This window comes from Sinocyclocheilus rhinocerous, unplaced genomic scaffold, assembly GCF_001515625.1.
Source record: "Sinocyclocheilus rhinocerous isolate Xijiao unplaced genomic scaffold, SAMN03320098_v1.1 scaffold1069, whole genome shotgun sequence".
In the NCBI taxonomy this organism is placed as follows: domain Eukaryota; kingdom Metazoa; phylum Chordata; class Actinopteri; order Cypriniformes; family Cyprinidae; genus Sinocyclocheilus; species Sinocyclocheilus rhinocerous.
The window spans coordinates 1696331-1716516 of record NW_015635541.1 but is presented as its reverse complement, the minus strand read 5'-3'; the positions used below and the strand labels follow the sequence as shown (position 1 = coordinate 1716516).

The following is a 20186-nucleotide window of genomic DNA, read 5'->3' as shown; positions in this document are numbered from 1 at the left end:
CAAGTGTTCAAGTGAGCATGAAGACCACAAGTGTGTGTAGAACTTTTCATTACCTGATGGGACACACTAATGTTGTAAAAACGCAAGTGTTTACAGAGTTAAAATTTTTATTTTCAATACTATTAATTTTAATGTTCAGTAGTCCCTATAACAGATGACACAATTTAAAACGGGTGCTTCTAATTAAGTGATAAAAAGCAGTTGCAAATGTTGTACAAAAATAAATTACTAATCTTTGCAGCAATAAATTGTGTAGCACTTTGTTTTACTACCAAATTATATGTAATATCTTATTATTATTAATATTTAACTTACATTGGAAAGGTTTCCGTGACCTCTTGCGCGATCTTGGCATAAAGTCTCACGATTTATTTCCAGAACATGATGCATGGTGGGATACACTAAGCCTCGAATACCGCTCTGGAGCGGTGGATTGTGGAGCGGAGTGTGGATTTAGTGTGCGTTAAGGGCGCTGCGCTTTGGCATTTTTAAAGGTGACCCCTTTAAGACCTGGGACAGTCTTGCGCACTTACTTTCTGTTGTGCGTACGCGCCCTCAAGTGGCCAAGACCGCAAGTGTGGGTATTTGGACAAGTATGGGATTAAATTTCTGCCGCAATTCTGCGCTCGAAAGATCATATTTTGAGCGCGCAAAAGTGCGTTTTGCACGCGCGCGAACTGAGTTTTGTGGAGAAAATGTTTGTCTCGCAAAGAAGAAAGTATTTCGAGCACACGAAAATCAATTTTGCATTTAAAATACGTATAATTGATATATAATTATTCATAAGGCTGGAAGTGAAAAATGTCTTATATTCAGGTGTGCATAATTATTAAGCAGATTTTCTTTTACAGATAAAATGAGCCAAAAAAGAGATTTAACTCAGACTGAAAGTCAACAATTATTAAATGCCCATGAGTATTATTAAATATTAAATATTAAAAACGAATACAATACTAGAAATTGCAAAATTAATGCATAACCATTGGACAGCAAAATGCTCAGTGGGTCAGCAGGGTCAGCCAAAAACATGTGGAGAAGAAAAGATGCATGTTAACTGCAAAAGAATTAGGAATTAAGATTAAGAATTAGGTGTGAAATCACCAGGAACCATTTAGTCTCCAGCACCACCATTTTCCAGAACTGCAACCTACCTGGAGTCTCCAGAAGTACAAGGTGTCAGGTTCTCAGAGACTATATATAAGAAATTATATATATATAGGCTTTATAGACAGATAAGTTGAGAGTGACTCTTGAAGGACCAGCACCACATCCTCTTGTACCACTGTTTGAAGAATTTATATTTAGCGAGCACTGAGGGGGGCATCAGGTGAGCAAGCTAGTGAAACGTTGCACGCGCAAAAGAGAATGACTGGACACATTTTAAATGCAAAATAGATTTTCGTGCGCTCTAAATACTTTTTTCTTTGCGAAACGAACGTTTTCGCCACAAAACTCAGATCGCGCGCGTGCAAAATGCACTTTTGTGCGCTCAAAATATGATCTTTCGTGCTCAGAAATGTGGCAGAAATGTAAGCCCATAGACAAGGGGCGAGTAAACGCATCTGCTCTAGTGAGCTTGCGCCGCGCGGCAGTTTCAACTTTATCCGAGCAGATAAACGGTCCGTGTGGCGCGCTGTTTCGTTCCGCTTTTGGCGCATAAACATTATATCGAACATTTATCGAACTCTTCATATCGTTTTATCGGGGAAAATTATATCGTGATAATTATCGTTATCGAATTATCGCAGCCCTAAATCAAAGTTAGAGAAAATTCTGTCTTCATTTATTCACCCAGTTGTTCCAAGACTGTTTGAGTTTTTTTTTTTTTTTTTGTGGTCTTCTTTCTTGCAGCTACAACTAAGCTTGAATGCAAGCAAAATGATTATACATAAAGCCTAAATGGCTTGTTGGCTTTACTGTAAGTCTTACGATATCTTTGTGTGATGGACAGACAGTTATTAACTAAACTTCATTAGTTAATGGAAGAAGTACCAATCATACTTTTGAGTTGGATATTTTCAATTAATCTATTGAATTTGTTTCATCTGGTTCACAAACCGTGTCTGAATGATTTCATTCACAAATTGATGGATTTGGTTCTTGTGTTCAGCTCATTGATTCAGTCATTTGATCACAGTGGTTAACAGCACTGGAGGGAAAGTTTATCATGACTTAATATTCTGTGTCTTACAGAAAATCGATACTTTAGTGGATATGATACTTTATGGGGATTCTGCATCCTTTTATGAAGACTGAAATTGAAGCTTGTAATTAAATTGGTTGGTTTTGATTGCTTCTATTGTCATCATCGGATAAAAGCATCATGCTAAATGACTAAATGTAAATGTAATGTAAAAGTAAATTGAAAACAGTGACAAGCAGTCCTTATAATTTCTGCTTTTGTGTTACAATTTTGGTATTATTTATTATATTTTATAGTTTTTTATTATTATTATTATTATTTTTTTTTTTTACATATTTTCAGTTTTCTTTTTCATTTTAGTAATTTTGTCATTTTTATCAGTTTTTTATTCACTTCATTTCAGTTTTTATTTATTTCCAGCTGGTAATTTTTAGTGCTTCAGTTTAAACTTATTTCAGTTAGCTGCCAAGGCATTTCTAATTTTCGTTTAGTTTAAGTTTTTCCTTTATTGCTTTATTTCATTTAACAAAAATGTTTTTAATAGTTGTAGTTTTAGTTTTCATTTGCATCATATGCAAATGATGACAGAAGTTTAATTTTTCTGAACTGTTTCTTTAAGAGGTCTTGCACTTGCCCCCTCAGATCTAGACTGGTCCAGAGCAGAGGTCTCCAGACGGGTCAGATTTAATCTGATTAATTGATTTAAAGATAAACCCCCATAAATCCCACCCGGCAGAGAGTTGTACCACCTGAGGACCTGTCGGGAGATGTGGTCACTGGCAAACCCTCCCTCTGACCTCACGCACTTCCTCCTGGGACTGTTTGTGGAGGTTTTCATGTCTCATTCACTTTCAGGTTGAACAAACAAGACTGTGGGTTTTGAGTTGGTTTGAAGTGTTAAACTGCCATTGAATTTCTTTCGCTGCTTCTTGTTTATGAGTTTCTTGATATCTCTCTAAAAACATTATGAGCAGTTTGACAATGTTTGGTGCTGATTTAATGCTGATATGTATGATATTGACAATAGAATTGAATTATAGCAAATAAGATGTAAATATATCAGGGCTCAAAAATACGGATGCCCAGATGATTTGGGCAAAAACATTTTAGTTTCAACTGTTACAAATTACAACTGTTGACTGCTTGGGTTTCATGGCATTCAGACTTAGGCTATACATTTGGTTTTGTTTGAAGTAGTGGACATTGTTTTTGCAGTTTCTGATTTTAAAATGGCACCATGGTTAACTAGCTGTTTGTTGGCTAGTTTAGATTGGGCTTTTTAAAAAATGTGAGAAGAGTTGTAATAGTCTTGGAAGCATTAAACAAATAGGCCTAAGTAATGTTTTGCACTGCATGCCATCCAACAAAAGTGTGTATGAAGGGAGAGATAATGCTGATGTTAATTGATCAAAATAATCTTAAAACGACCAGACATTGGCTGAATTGTTGGCTTGGATGATTGTTGGTCTGTATACAAGTCTTGTCTGTTTTTTTTTTTGCTTCATTACACCTTTAAAATGGCATCATTAGAGGTGTGTAGTTTACTTAGTGTTTGTTTCTGGTGTTGTTCCCAGTAAGTGATGATTCTTCTGTGGAGCACAAAAGGCAGAACGATAACTTTGGTCAACCTTCATTGTCATTGCATGGAAAAAATATGCAATAAAAGGAAATGTGACTGTCATTAACTTGCTGGCTAACATCTCCTGTAGTGTTCCATAGAAGAAACTAAGTCAAACAGGTTTGGAACAACAACAGAATCTTCATCTTTTGGGTTAACTATACCTTTATCATCATATCTCAGTCTTCAACTAGCAGCTAGCAGCTGGATTCCTCTGAGGCTGTAGCGGTTAACAGTAGCCTTGATATTGTCTTGATTCACAGGTGTGGACTGACATCACTGTGGCTCTGAATCACCTGAAATTAAACACACCCCTTTAACGCAATGTGAGAGAGAAACAGCATAATTACAGCCAATAGCTAATTAATATAGAGATTTATGTAAACATTTAGAATACATATGGTATTTGAACTTAAATTACATTTTTAGGTTGAGACTTTAAGAAAAGCATTACAGTTTGTAAGGGATTAAATCCACCACTTTGTGGTTGTTAAATGTTAAAGGAATTGTTCACCTAAAATAGTTCACTCCCCCTCTGGCTATTCAAAATGTAGATGAGTTTATTTCTTCATCTGAACAGATTGCATCATACTCACTAGGGATGTAACGGTATGAAAATTTCTCAATAATCCACAAATAATCCACATGACTCCAGTCCATCAATTAACTTCTTATGAAGTGTAAAGCTGCATGTTTGTAAGAAACAAATCCATCATTAGGACATTTTTAACTTTAAACCATTGCTTCTGAACAAAACGCTGTCCATAACTGTCCAAAATCCATAATATTCCTCCAGTGAAAAAGTCTCTGTTCTCTGTTGTCCTCTCACATCAAAATCCACAAACATATTTGTTTAGAACTATTTTGAAATAAAACACTGCATGATCTGTGCATATTTGTCCTCTGATTCAGACAAGACTACTTTTTCACTGGAGAAAGCAATATTATAGATAGAGGACTTGTAGTTTTGCCTGAAGGCAATGATTTAAAGTTAAAAACTTTGTTTATTACAAACAGTGTTGGGGAGTAACTAGTTGCATGTAACGAAATTACGTAATTTAATTACAAAATAAATGAAATTGTAATCAGTTACAGTAAATGTGTAATTAAATTACAGTTACTTATGAAAATGTGCAAAGAGGTTTACATCTGAATTTTTCACACACACACACACACACACGTTTGTTTTTGTGAATTGTGGGGACATTCCGTAGGCGTAATGGTTTTTATTCTGTACAAACTGTATGTGCTATTGCCCTACACCAACCCTACACCTAACCCTACCCCTTACAGGAAACCTTGTGCATTTTTACTTTCTCAAAAAAACTCACTCTGTATGATTTATAAGCGTTTTGAAAAATGGGGACATGGGGTAATGTCCTCATAAGTCACCTTCTCCTTGTAATTCCTATGTCATACCCATGTCATTATACAAATTTGTGTCTTCATATGTCACAAAAACGCACACACACACACACACACACACACACACAGATTTAATTGATTTATTTCCCAAATTGCATTGACTGCTCTAAAATATGAGATGCCAATGTTTCAGGAATTTAGTACACAGAATAGGACACATGATTATTTAATAACGGTTTAATTTGGGTTTATGTATTTATAATTTAATTTCAAAAACAGTATCATTATCAGCTATTAAACTATTTCTTGTTATGATTTTAAGTCTGTAATTAACCTCAGATTGATCTCAAAGTAAGTCTGATTTTGTGGAGGCTATGCTTTAAAGGGGACATCGGATTCCCCTTTTCCACAAGTTGGTATGATTCTTTAGGGTCTTAATGAAATATCTGCAACATAATGACCTGCTGCTCACCCCTCCCCTCTCTTCCGTGGAAGAACAAAGGTGATTTGCAAGTAATCATAAAAAATAAAGTGTGAGATTTAATTCTTCTGCAGGTGCAGCTGGATCATGAACAGTGGGTACTCCATCCTTGAGTTTGAACTTTTTAGCAAAACCTGCTTTGAATTGTCCCTCATTCAGAAAGAACATAGACATAAAGACATAAACGAATTTAGGTGTATTCGGTGGCGCGTTACCACCAAAAGCAGAACTAATCCACTGTGTCTTCAGTGGCTCTGATGTCGGGATGTTCTACATCCAACTACAAAACACCTGCATTGCTTACGAGACATTGTTTTCAATACAGCTGCTCGAGCACAGAGAAGATGACAGACAGCGTACAACTGCTGAGGGCGGAGATATGCAAATTCGGAACAGTCCGTCAGCAGTCGTGGGTGGGGCCTGAGCAGCATGATGTCATACTGCTCAGAAAATCAAAATGGCTTGATAACTGAGACTGTTTAGGTTTTTTGGGGATTAAAAAAAATAAGTGAATTGATATTTATCATTGTAGGGTGGTTATGTTCACACACTGCTAAGACACATTTATATGCAAACACCATGTAAAAGTGAATTTTGCATCCAATGTCCCCTTTAAAATGAAAGTATTATAATCTTAATTCAAGTGATACAGGATTTTGAAAGTCTGACAGTAATCAGTGTTGAGTGCTACTGTAAGGTTAACCCTGCCTGGTTTACATGTTTGAAAATAATTAACAGTTGAAAACATTAGAAATTTAGAAAAGTAATCAAATGTAATCAGTTACATCACTTCAATAAAGTAATCGAAAAGTTACACTACTTATTACATTTTACATAGAGTAACTTGTGATCTGTAACCTATTACATTTCCAAAGTAACCTTCCCAACACTGATTACAAACATGCAGCTTTTAGCTTCACAAGTCGTATGGATTGATTGTGGATTACTGTGATGTTTTTATCAGCTGTTTGGACTCTCATTCTGATGGCACCCATTCGCTGCAAAGGATCCATTGGTGAACAAATGATGCAATGCTAAAATACGCCAGATATGTTACCATCTTGGATAGCCTGAGGGTGAGGGTATTTTGCTAGGACGCCTGTGTGAAAATCATTTTTGGTTAAAAGTAATGGCAAAAATTGCATTTACAGTCATACATTTTAAGTGTGACTTAAGTGTCCAAGTACATTCACTGTACAGCATTATAGAATGGGTGCAAAATGACAAATTATAGGGTTAGTTTTGTATCAACAAGACAATGTTGAGGCATTTCAGTTCAGTGAAAACATACAGCAGGTGGAATTTGCCCAAAAATGTGGAGAATGCATCTGCTGCCTGTGATGTTTTCACAGGTGCGCTTATCTACATTATAGGAAAAGTGAAGTTCCACAAACACGATAAGAGATCACCCAATAACATTTACCACAGGATCTGCAAGACTCATTGTTTAGCATTAATTTAATTATTACATAATTGGATGTTTATATAATCTGACTCAACTGGGCAGATTGTGCAATGTAATGAGCTTTTATTGCATGATTGCATATTCCACCACAGACGTCATCAACATTTCTGGACAGTCTAGACATTTTAATTACCCCAGTGTTTTTTTTTTTTTTTTTTTTTGCCTTGTTTTGAAATATAAGAAAAGATATTAAAAAAGATATTAGCAGATATTTCGACATAGAACTAATCATTCTTCATTCTTCAATTATTATATTGATAGTTAGCTAAGGCAAGCAACACTATTACAATGGATCACACTTAAGGTCATTTCATAAATTGTCCCACCCATTTGTATTTTTGACATGGATGATATCTCATATCATAAAGTTTGTTGAGGAGAGGTGTGCTATTACTTTTCAAGCATATGATTTCCACCTGGCAGATGATAAAATGGGCATAAAATCCTATAGACTTACACTGAAGGAGAGTCTTGTTTTTTTGTTGTTGTTCTTTTACAGATATTCAAAATGAAGAAGCCAATACCTGTAGACAAAGCATCTTGAAGAGAAAGAGGCCAGTGTGAGTGTGTGACTGTATCTGTGTGTACGCATGCGTGTATGTGGATGAGATTTCATAGGCCATGTCTGTCCCCACCAAACTAGAGAGGACAGTATGTGTCCTCCTTCCCACCAAGGAGACATTGGACATCACAGTGGGGGTAAATATTCAGCTCTTGTAATATTTCATATTGTGATTTGCAGCAATGACAAAAAGTAATAACCTACGGAAGGCTGTACTTTATTTTGTAATATACAGTATATAAAATGTGCAGATGTGTGTTTGTTTATTGAGTTGAATGCAAGCATTTAGAATCAGAATGCATTTTAAAATCATGTTTTTGTACCTGATTCATTGTCAAATCTGTTTTTCTTTTCCTCCAAGCTAAAAGCAACGGGTCAAGATGTGTTTCATAGTGTCTGTGAGCTTCTCGAGGTTAAACAGCTGCACTACTTTGGATTGACTTTAGTCAAAAGTAAGAATTGATTCTTCCCAATTGCAGTGTACCCTTTTAAAGGTCGCAACAGGGGGATTTGCAGTAGTGGTTAAACGGATCGTAGTTGATCCGTACGGACCAAGCCCCACGGCTCGGCACGCATGTGATCCGCGGATTAATTGCAAAATTTAACCATAATAGAGTATAAGTTTATCATTTGTTAGTATTTACACAAGCAAGCGAATTTTAAACAATTCCAGAGAGAAAAGGCGAAAGGGAACTCCATTCGTTACATGCGCGCTGTTCTCTACGCGCACAGCCGCACGCACACGGGTTTCAGATGGTGCGCGAACACCGAACTGAATCCTCTTCTGACCTGTTCTCTTGTCTCTTTAATCATGTTTAAACTTTCTTAGTTAATCTAGTATTATTTGCTGTGGTATCAGAAGAAATACTTCACATTAAGTAATAAATGGAAAGCAAGATAAATTGAAATATTTTTCTTTTTTTGCTGATCCGAATAATGATCCGATCCGTCGGTCAAAAACCGTAATGTGATCCGAACCGTGAGATTTGTGATCCGTTGAACCACTAATTTGCAGTGATGTCATAGCAGAATCACTTTTAGTTCACCAGAGAATCTTTCAGTGAACAGTTCTTAAAAGAGCCATTGTTTTCTTAGTGTAAAGAACATTATAATAATCTATAGAACTTTTTCCACTATTGAAAACCTTTTGTGCAATGGAAAGGTTCCATGAATGTTAAAGGTTCTTCATGGAACCAGATGCGAAAGAACCTTTATTTTGTTTTTAGAGTGTATGTGAATCTCAAAGGACGTGTGTTTTTGTATCTACTGTAAATGAAAATTGTAACCACATTTGAGTTGCTTTATTTGTCTTTCACTGAAGACTTTCAAATGCAGATGCTTGCAGCTCAAGGCCTTCAAGGTTGTTTGCCAATTCAAGCAATGTATGAACTGCACCTGAATAACATAATCTGCAAAGACACAAACTTGCTTTTGTTCCCAGGGAAATATGAATTAAATCCATTTCAAACTAATGTGGCATCTAATATTTGTCTTTTGCCATTCCAATCAGGCTCTCTCTATATTATTCTCTTTTTGCTCTCATTTTCAACCTCTCATTCAAAAGCCTCATTCCAGCTTCTTCTTCCCTTGAATACCTTTTTCCTCTTGGATAAGAGTGTCTTTGTTTTTGTGTATTTGAGGGCTGGTGACCCCTGAGGCTTGGAATCAAGCTATATTAACTTTAAGCCTGGAATTCACCATGATTCACCACTTCACTGCAGAGAGGCAGCAGGAGAGAGCAATTGATATTGGCTGAGCGTTTAGCAGGGTCACAACCTTCTCGTCATGAACCTCGGATAAAGAGACAGTGAGTCAGAAAGAGTTTGAGTCATTTAGTGAGGGAGGTAGTGATGCGAAGTTAGCAGTGATAAAGCATGGATAAACTGAACGGAATGTGAACTTGCACTTGTAAAAACATAACATAAAGTGTTAACAAGTTCACATACATTTATATGTTTGTATAGATACTGAAACATACAATATAAACATTCTGACAGCATCTAAAACTTAATATGAATTACTCTGAATTTTCATAATCACTCATAATTTATTACTGTATTTATAAATACTGTATATAATCATATTTTTGTTTAAACTGTGATACACTACCATTCAGAAGTTGAGAGGGAATATGATTTCTTTATAAAAAAAAAAAAAACTTTTGTCCAGCCTTACATTAAATTGATCAAAAGTAATCAAAACAATGTTAAAAAAAAAATCTATTTCAAATAAATTCTGTTCTTTTGAACTTTCTATTCATTAAATGAATCCTGAAAATAAATGTTTTTTTAATAAAATAATCATGTGAAACTGTAAACTGGAGTAATGATGCTGAAAACAGCTTTGCCATCACTGAAATAAATTACATTATAAAATATATTCAAATACAATACACTTATTTCAAACTGCAATGATATTTCACAATATTATGGTTTTACTATATTTTTAATCAAATAAATGCAGCCTTTGTGAGCATAAGAGACTTCTTTTAAAAACATAAAAAATTCCATACTTTTGACCAGTAGTGTATATAGACTATATTTATGAATATAATAGAGTATAAGTATGAATGATGTCTTATGTTTGCATATTTTAAAAATAAAATTACTTCATTTTATTATTTGATTATTTTACAAAAATATATGAAGAAATAATAATCCTAACCCTAATAATAATGTTCTTTGTATAAATTATAAAAATGTTTTTAAATAATGGTAATTGAAATTTAGTGTAAAGTGTAATGATTTGCTTTTTTGTTGCTGACAGTACATTGCTATTGTACAAGTCAGTGCCTATTCAAACATATGATAATCTATGTGTGTATCACTACTTTGCATACAAATACTAAAGAGGTCACGTTGGCAAATGAAATAAATCACATGGACCACTTGAATGAAAAGAATGTGCTTGAAACCTTGTTTCTAAACACTTTGGGAAATAACATCTATTTATTGGTCTTAGCTAAATCTTCTTTCATTTTTTCCATTGTGACATTTATTTAAACCATCTTAATTCCATTCTTGCACAAGCTCCTTTTTAGAAGTGTTTACACGATTTACTCAAAGCGCTAGAATTCTTTTGCAATCGCAATCGCTCTGGCATGAGGCTGCTAGTTTTTACTGGGGTAAGTTTTGTCTGCGGTTGGGGTTGTTGCATACCCTGCGTTCACCAATGACTCAACGGGTCTTTTCATTCCAGCCGTCTCCCTAATTGAGGTCATTGTTGGGCAGATTTCATGCATGAATTCTTGATGCCATTGTTTGCATGCCGAAAGCATTTACGCTTGTTTCCTGTGTGTCCTTTCTGGGCTGTTTTAGACAATGAGCACATCTTTCTGGACTTGGAAGAGAAACTTGCTACGTACTTTCCTAAGGAGTGGAAACAGGACTCAGGAAAGGTGAGCATAACACGGTCCTCCATCATTATCAGTAGTACCATGGTGTTCTTTTACATATCTGTAAAATACATGGTTCATCAATGTGATAATCATATAAATATAAATAGTGTTCCTCGTGTTCCTTGTGGTCATCAGCACGGTTACAGTATGATAGTAAAGATAAACACTAGTAGGCCGGTCGGGATGTGGGAGTGACTTCATAATGAGGGGGTTGCCACAGTAACCTAGTCGAGCCTGTTCTTTCTCTCGGCAGGGGTCACAGAAGAGGCCAATCCCTCCCCTGCTCTGTCTGAAGGTCCAGTACTATGTGGAGAATGGCAGACTCATCTGGTAAGAAACAGGCCAGAGATTCCCGAACGTTTGAAGGGAGGAATCCTCTCCTTGGCCTCATTCCTTCATTAGTTTTAATCTACCAGGGTGTGAGGCCAGTTTGAGTGGGCTTGTGATCTGGTTTTAATGTGGCCTGTCTTTGAAAGCTGTTTTTATTAGGAAGAATTTCCCTCCCTCATCTGGGTGTGGTGTAACTGAAAACTGCTTATTATGAAACTCAGCCTAACTTTAGATTTTATTGAATGTGGGAAATGAGTGGAGGATTTTGAAGATAGACCGAGGAGAGTCTTTCATTAAATTTATTTTTAAATTAATTTTATGTCATATTTAGTTTTGCTGGATTAATATAGTTAAATTGGAAAATGATGGCAGAATTAATTTTGTTCTATTTTAAAATTTTAAAGTAGGCTTGATGTGAATTCTTAGAAACATTTCATTTCAAACATTTAATTTTTCAGTTTAGGGGCCGTTTTAATGCTTTTGAAAGAAGTCTCACACTCACCAAGGCTGCATTTATTTAACAATAATAATGTTAAATAGTATTACAATTTAAAATACCACTTTCTATTTTAATACATTTTTAAATGTAATTTATTTCTGTGATGGTGAAGCTGAATTTTCAGCATCATTACTCCAGTCTTCAGTGTCACATGATCCTTCAGAAATCATTCTAATATGCTGATTTGCTGCTCAAGAAACATTTCTTAACATTACTATCAATGTTGAAAATAGTTGTGCTGCTTAATATTTTTGTGGAAACAGTGATACATTTTTTAAGGATTCTTTAAAGTGTTAGTTCACCCCAAAATGAAAATTCTGTCATTAATTACTCACCCTCATGCCGTTCTTAACACAAATTAAGATATTTTTGATGAAATCTGAGAGCTTTTTGACCCTACATTGACTATTTTACTAATGTCCTTACTACGTTTCTGGGTCTGGGAACATTTCAGTTGCACTGCTCTCTATGGAAGGTCAGAAAGCTCTCGGATTTTATCAAAAATATCTTCAATTGTGTTCTGAAGATGAACAAAGGTCTTACGGGTTTGGAACGGCATGAGGGTGAGTAATTAATGACCAACATTTTCGTTTGAGTGAACTAAATAATAATAGAAAGTTCAAAAGAACAGGATTTATTGGAAATAGAATTATAAATAGGAAATAATTCTTGCTAAAACATTTATATTTGATGTCTAGTTTATTTTTCTCATGCTCTTTTTCTTACTCTTTTTCTGTGTTCTCAGTGAGCGTAAAGCGAGAAAACTGTACTACTATGATCTGCGGGAACGTTTCCTGCGCTCAGAATGCCGACAGCAGGAGGAAGTGTATTTCCAGCTTGCAGGATACGCCCTACAGGCCGATCACTCTGACCACCCCTCAGACAGCCACAGTCAGGGACACACTGTGTATTTCCAACCCAAAGAATACTTTCCACCCTGGGTAAATCTTCATTAAAGTGTATAAAATACAATCACATACATTTGCATCCAAGCAAGAGGTGCTTACTTTGTTTTTAATCATATAAAGATTTGGTTTAAAAGTTGGTTTACTTGGTTGAAAAGTCCAGCATTTGTGGTATTTGGACGCTGGTATGCTATCGTCTTTAGTCCAGGGTTTTTAACTAACAAGACTTTCATGGACAACCAGCTTCACCAGAAAGACCATGCTGACTGACTAGCATTTTTTGAAAAACACCAAACCAGCAAATTCTTCTTGTGCTTTTACAGCAGGGGTTTGATTAAAGTTTTTGTAAGTCTAATAAAGCACGCTGAGAGCCCACACTCATTTTATAATCACGCATGACCCGTGTCTGCTCTCTTATAGATAATTGCGAAGCGTGGCATTGACTACCTGCTGTGTCACGGGCCCAAGGTTCATAAAGAGCTGTGGGGGATGTCCTCGCGTGACGCTATCCTGCTCTTTATCAGAGAATCCTGCCGTCTGGAGGATGTCCCAGTCACCTTTTATCGCCTACAGAAGGTCAGAGGCCATGCACGGTTATCAGAATGCCTTGCTGTAGGTCAAGACATTCTCAGCTGTGGAATGTGAAAATATTTTCATCAAAGTAGAAGTTAAAGGTGAAGTCATTTCTGCACTACTAGTGGCACCTGATGGAACTGCAGTGTGCTTGATTGAGTAATATTACAACAGCAGCTCAAGATCTATCTATCTATCTATCTATCTATCATTAAAAAGTGTGTTACTAAGCCTGTGTCTTTTTCCTGTAGGACAAGAAAGAAGAGAAAGGTTCAGCGCTCCTTGGACTCACTCTACGAGGAATGCAAGTGTATCAGGTGTGTGTTTGTGAATGAATGAGGCATTTTTCTTGCCACTAAAAACAGGGAAAAACACTTCCTGTATATAAATTGCAGCAGTGCAAAAATTGGACACAGCAACATCGCAACAGTAGTTGTTGCACATTACCTGAAATCACCAGCCCTCATTGAAAATGATGGACTTCTGGTTGCTTTTCGCTGCAAAGCACATGTGAATGGCCTACTTCATTGTGCATCATTCTGTGATTCAGTGCAGTCCTGTGTTTTCTCTTTGAGCCGGTGCCAATCACAATGATAGAGCTCTCCAGATAGGCCTGACTGGAATGCATATATCAGACGGTTCAGTCCATAAACAGGGATTTGGAGTGCATGCCTTTCCCTTGAGTCCACTGATCTGCCCGTTAAAGCATCTAGGGTTGGATTAAACTAAGGGCCCTGTGTCTAAGAGATCAAAGACCCAGTGTGGTGAGGCATGGACCCCAACCTTAAATGGGCTCCCCTTCTGCTTTGATAAAGAACAGGATTTATATATTACTCCTTTCTCACACTGCCAAATAAGCTTATATTACAAATAATCTAACAAATGATCTGTGGAACGGGGTTTTGTAGCAAGTAGGGTTAGGAGATCTAAATGTTAGTTCCATTTTCAAGAAACTACTTCAACTGAATAATGAACTGTGTGTTGTTTGTAATAAAATAAATGATAAAATTCTATAAAAATGTTATGTATAAATTTTTTTTTCGTATAAATGGTAATATTTGTTATCTTAATACAAATATGTGACCCTGGACCACAGAACCAGTCATAAAGGTCAATTTTTTTAAATTGAAATTTATACATCATCTGAAAGTTGACTAATTAACTGTTAGGATAGGACAATATTTGGCTGAGGTACAACTATTTGAAAATCTGGAATCTGAGGGTGCAAAAAAATCTAAATATTGAGAAAATCGCCTTTAAATCTGTCCAAATAAAGTTCTTAGCCATGCATATTACTAATCAAAAATTAAGTTTTGATATATTTATGGTAGGAAATCTACAAAGTATCTTCATCGAACATGATCTTTACTTAATATCCTAGTGATTTTTGGCATAAAAGAAAAATCGATAATTTTGACCTATATAGTGTATTGTTGGCTATTATTACAAATATACCCGTGCTACTGCTGACTGGTTTTGTGGTCCAGGGTCACATATTATTGTAATATTAATATAAAAATTATTATAAAAAAAAAAAATATATATATATATATATGAAGTATGATTAGGACCAATTATTTGGCTTTCTTAAAAGTAATAAAAGAATCAGTAATAGAATCATAAAGGAACCTGAACCATTTAGTGGAATCGGAATCTGAGCCATTGAATTTTCTAACAAATCCCATTCTTCTGACTTGACCCTTTTCGTGTGACAGAGGCCTTGTTTCTTTTATTTGCAGGAGGTGAACAATGTGCGGGATCTGCTGTATGACTTCCCCTGGTTTCATGTGGGACGACTCACTTTTCTGGTAACATTTAATGTTACTGCTTGTTACAATATTAGATCACACCAGACCTCACTGTTTCTCCCTCATTTCAAGTGATTTTTGGTCTTTGATGTGATTTGAATTGTGGTGCTTGAACACCTGCTGTAACATTAAAAGTAAATTTTCAAAAATACAGAGGTTCTGTCTTCTGCTCTCTGCACAGGGGAAGAAGTTTGAGATCCAGCCGGATGGTTTGCCCTCCGCGAGGAAGCTGGTGTACTACACGGGTTCGGCTTTTCGTTCCCGACATCTTCTGCTGCATTTAAGTTCCTGTCACCGATTGTACCTCAGTTTGCAACCTGCGCTCAAACACCTGCGGCAGCTGGAGGAGACAGAGGGTGTGTGTCCACATAATATTCATCTCCAGGCCCTTCATGCCTGCTTTTGTAGTGTGATTTTGTTTTTTGTTTTCTTCTCAGTGGTGTTGGTTCTATTATAGCCCATTCGTTTATTGACTTCAGAGACCTCACAAAAACAATTTTTATGTAAGCAAGTACTTATAATAATGTATTTATTTTACTTCCCACTTCCACTTTCATTTCCAGATTAATTTTTTATTTATAGTAATGAGTACTGGAGGAAGAAATGTCAGTAATGTCACAATGGTCTTGGAAAATAGTTATGGAAAAAATAGGCTTAATTTTCTTTAACACTAAGTGGAGGTGACAGTGTCAAGGAAATAGATTATAAAAGAATAAACTGTTTTTTTAATATTCTTTTTCTTTGACACAGTCACCTCTGGCTTCTTGATTGCAATATTTGAAATGGTTAGTATTGTGAAAAGTGCTATACAAATATACCCGAATTGAATGGAAAAATAAGGTGACCAGATTTCTGAAATAGAAACTAGTACATTTCCTAGTTGAGTGGTCAAAATATCATTGAAATCTCACTTCTTGTTGCCTATAAAGCTAAAAATGGGGACAATACAGTTTTACGTTTTGGGCTCCTATAAGATTATAAAACTTAATATTAAGTAATATTTAATTAATATAACTCGGCAAATCACACTATGTAAAACAGTAAATATTAACCCTGTCAAAGAGCAAACCGTTCAAAACAGTATTGTAACAAAATTCTGACTTTACAAAAATAAATAAAATAAATTGGATAAAATTGTATTGAACATATATTTTCAGAATGAGCTTCATCACAAACTGTGAATATACTGTATACAGAAATTACTACTTTTTAGACACCCTGTTTCCCCTGAAAACAGAGACGTCTGGTTACCAAATCGAAACATATAATTTATTTTTTCCTTTCATTTTGGATGAAGTAAGACTTAAATATGTTAAAGCATTTGTGAGAATCACCCTTATTAGTAAAATAATTATTCTGCCATGTCAGGCTGTTTTCGATGAAATAATATTTTTTGCTCTCTTTTTGGATCCAGAGAAGAAGAGGTACCGTGAATCGTACATCAGTGATGAGCTAGACCTGGATCAACCGTGCAGCGAGGGCAGTCCTCGTCTGTCTCGACACTCCACCAGCAGCTCTGGCATTGAGGCGGACACCAGGCAAAACAGCGTCTCTGTAGAGATGGTTTCCATGGAGGAGAAGGAAAAGTCCTTCATCTCTGCTGTCAGTCACGGCTCCTCACACACCTCTGGCATCGACACGAGCAGCAAAGCTCAGACGGATGAAGATGAGTGGCAGGAGGAAGGTGAGGGTCAAACAACTTTAGTCCTAATCAGTACTAAAAAATATATACAACTATGTTTATAATCAACATTTCTCTAAACTCATCTGCCAACTGTAGAGTCACATATCATTTGCTGGGCTTGAATACTTGTGCAGTTGTTATGCAACAGTATAAAATGTCACGCTCATCAATTTGACATGGTCTGCTGACAGATAAGCATTGCTAGGATTCCTTGCATATGTAGTGCTGAAAAGACATAGATGAAGCTGTTGAGGTTGTTCTGAAGTTATTTAGTTTAATTGCTCAGACAGCTTGACTTGCAAAATGTCACGTTCGCACTGACAGTGAAAGACAAAATCTTTTGTCACAACACGTTAGATTTACGACAAGGTTAAGCACAGATTAACCCATGATGGACTGTTGGTGATGAAATCTGAATGTAGATTTGCAGGATGTGGTGAAGGAGCCTGGGGAGGTCTCTGTGGACGATCCTTTGGATATCTTACGATTGGCTGAGCTGCTGGAGGGCGTGTCCGTCGACTGTCCCACCATCCAATCAGACACTGAATTCAAAGGTGAGGACACTTTCAAACCTTATCTATCTGTTTCTGATTCATTTGTATTTAATTCTTTAATTTATTTGTTTCGTTGTTGCATAACATAAAAATAAAGTTACTAAATGTGTAAATCATGGAGAAAGTGCATGCATACTACTACTGGCAAGTGAGCGATTTGTGCAAGATTTTTATGTATAAATTGTATATAAATATTTATTATGATCATGATGATTATCACATTTATGTTATATTATTATATTATATATTTTAATTATATGATTGATATATATTTTTTAGCAGTTGTCATGCAATTAATGTTTATCTGTTATTAAACAAGTGCTCAGCAAGGCTGAATTTATCTAATCAAAAATACAGAAAAAACAGTAATGTTGTGAAATATTATTACAATTCAAAATAGCTGTTTTCTATTTTAATATATTTAAAATGTAACCTATTCCTATGATTGCAAAGCTGAATTTTCAGCAGCCATTACTTCAGTCTTCAGTGTCACGTGATCCTACAGAAGTCATTCTAATATTCTGATTGCTAAAGAAATTAATGGAATTTTTTATTGAAACTAAGTGTGCTGCTTAATATTTTTGTGGAAACTATTACATTATATTTTTTATTTTTGTAAGATTTTCAAGATGTTTAAAATAGTTTTTTTTTTTTTTTTTGTAAAAATCTAAAAGTCTTAACTGCCACTTTTGATCACTTTAATGCATATTTGCTCAATAAAATTATTAATTTATTTCCTAAACTTTTAAATGGCAGTATAAAAATGGAATGTAAACAGATGGGACTACAAATCAGCGCGTCACAATATTGTATTAGTGCATTAGGACTTAAAAGCATAAATGCTTTTTTTTGACAATTTTGAAATACAGTAAATCAATATTTGCCTGCAGACTGTGATGAGAATATAAATCTGCTCCTGTTTACTGTAACGTCTGTTTCTAGGTCTACAAATGAGTTCAGTTACAGTCAACGATCAAGTGGACCATTGTGATCCAGACAGCATGAAACAGGTTTGCCGCCTCTGTCTTCTCCAATCTTTCCCTTTTCATTCCTTCATCATGTCACTAACTGCTCATTACCCATTACAGGTTTTAAATCAGAAGTCCCGTAACCCAGCCGACCGCTACAGTCTGAGTCTGGATGACGTGCGACTGTATTCCCCTCTTCTCCCTCTGGGAACGGCATCGGTTCCAGACACCTCTGTCAGCTACACGTTTGGGCTTCCGCATTCCCCAACCAGCCTGTGTCCAGACAGTACTTCATTTTGTGTCCAGCGCTCCACGAACTGCCTATCTCTGGACCTGCTGGATGATAACCAGCCGCTTGAGCTTGTCCTTTAAGAAACTAAGAAGACCACAGCTTCCTGTTGTCTGAAGCGCTAACAGGACACATTTTCATCAGGAATTTTGTTAAAACTCAACCAACGCTCAGATGTGTTTCTATGCTGTTCAACAACAGGACAATATGAACAATTGTGGGTTGTTTTACATATTATACAACATGTAGAACTTTCTACAGAATGCGTTAATGAATAATCTTAGAAGAATCAGGCATTACTACGCTAAAACCGTGTACTTGATAATAAAACCTTCTCCAAGTCAATTCTAACTGGCTGTGACTACAATAAGCAAGAGGCCCCTCCCACAGTGAACTTCATTGGTCCAAATCCTGTTCTGCTTGGCTGAACTGTATATTAAACATCAAAACGAAACATTTTCACATTCTTTGTAGGCAGACAAATTACCTGTTAGTTCACACCTAGTTAGGACATGGTGTAACATGTTATGCTACAAAGTTTGTTTAGGGAAGGAAACGTTGGACCTCTAAATTTCACATTTGCTCTAAAATGGCTTGAGAATGTCAAACTTGGAGGAACATTCTCTGAATTACATTATGAATACAGACAGAAGCTACCAGAAAATCCACTAAGAAGACAAAAACATGTCTTGTACTCATGCAATAAAATGCCATACGTTCCTTTAAACAAAGACTTTTAACTTGGAGTTCCATTTAATGTTTGAGATCACACAGTTACATTACTAATGTCAATAGTGGTTAATCATATCAAATATGATACAAAAATTCACGTTCACTGTCTTTGGAGTCATTTTTGGTCATGAAACACGCTGAATATGCACCACCTGTTCTCCTGTTATAATTGTGTACAGACAGTACTCTTGTTCCCAACCCACTTAAACCTGCAATCAGGATTGGAACAAGGTTAAAAGGTCAAACCAAAATATTCCACGTATGTTGTTTTATGAGATCTAACCACTGGTTTAATATACTTAATATAATATCACATAGTTCTTTACTACACAAGTAATGTTGAACTGTGATGAACTTTTAAAAGAACAATAAGATCAAAGATTTGTTCGCTGTATACAGATCATGTTTGTTTTGTTCAGGATACATGGAGCTCTTTTGATTTCGATAATTACAAAACACACATCAAGCCCTCAGAGGTTCTGTACATAATGGTGGGTGTAATTTCTTTATGTATTGTAAACACACATCCTATTAAAAGTATGCCCATATATGTGTTCCTTTCAGTGAAAGGAAAAACAATAGGAATGAATAGTATGAATAAACATAGCTGGTGTTAAATTCAGTAGTACAATATGTGTATGTGTTTTTCATTACATAGAAATACAGTAAACTGATAAAAGCATTTAGCTTAAACGCAGGGTCAGTGATCAGGTATGACTGATGTAATGATAATATGGTTATATTTTAACTCTTTACTGTGTATTTTCAATTCAGTAGCTATAAAAGTGTCCCACTTTCATTTTTCAGGAATAA

The 20186-nt window shown here is 35.7% G+C and overlaps 1 protein-coding gene across 4 annotated transcripts in view; it reads left to right on the top strand.

The window, feature by feature from the left end:
• Positions 1-20070, top strand: part of LOC107747271 (FERM domain-containing protein 6-like) — a 22668-nt gene extending 2598 nt beyond the window's left edge. The window contains exons 2-15 of one of the 4 annotated variants that reach the window (XM_016561734.1): positions 7572-7771; positions 7996-8086; positions 10952-11031; positions 11285-11361; positions 12606-12801; positions 13186-13341; positions 13590-13655; positions 15078-15146; positions 15328-15502; positions 16561-16830; positions 17253-17384; positions 18327-18394; positions 18473-18722; positions 18838-20070. In XM_016561734.1, the coding sequence (XP_016417220.1) occupies positions 7694-7771; positions 7996-8086; positions 10952-11031; positions 11285-11361; positions 12606-12801; positions 13186-13341; positions 13590-13655; positions 15078-15146; positions 15328-15502; positions 16561-16830; positions 17253-17384; positions 18327-18394; positions 18473-18722; positions 18838-18839 (1710 nt within the window). In that variant the 5' untranslated portion in view covers positions 7572-7693 and the 3' untranslated portion in view covers positions 18840-20070. Of the gene's footprint in view, positions 1-6610; positions 6684-7571; positions 7772-7995; positions 8087-10951; positions 11032-11284; positions 11362-12605; positions 12802-13185; positions 13342-13589; positions 13656-15077; positions 15147-15327; positions 15503-16560; positions 16831-17252; positions 17385-18326; positions 18395-18472 lie in introns of those variants that run through there. The other 3 variants (XM_016561735.1, XM_016561733.1, XM_016561736.1) reach the window with 3 other exon arrangements.
• The last annotated feature ends 116 nt before the right edge of the window (positions 20071-20186 follow it).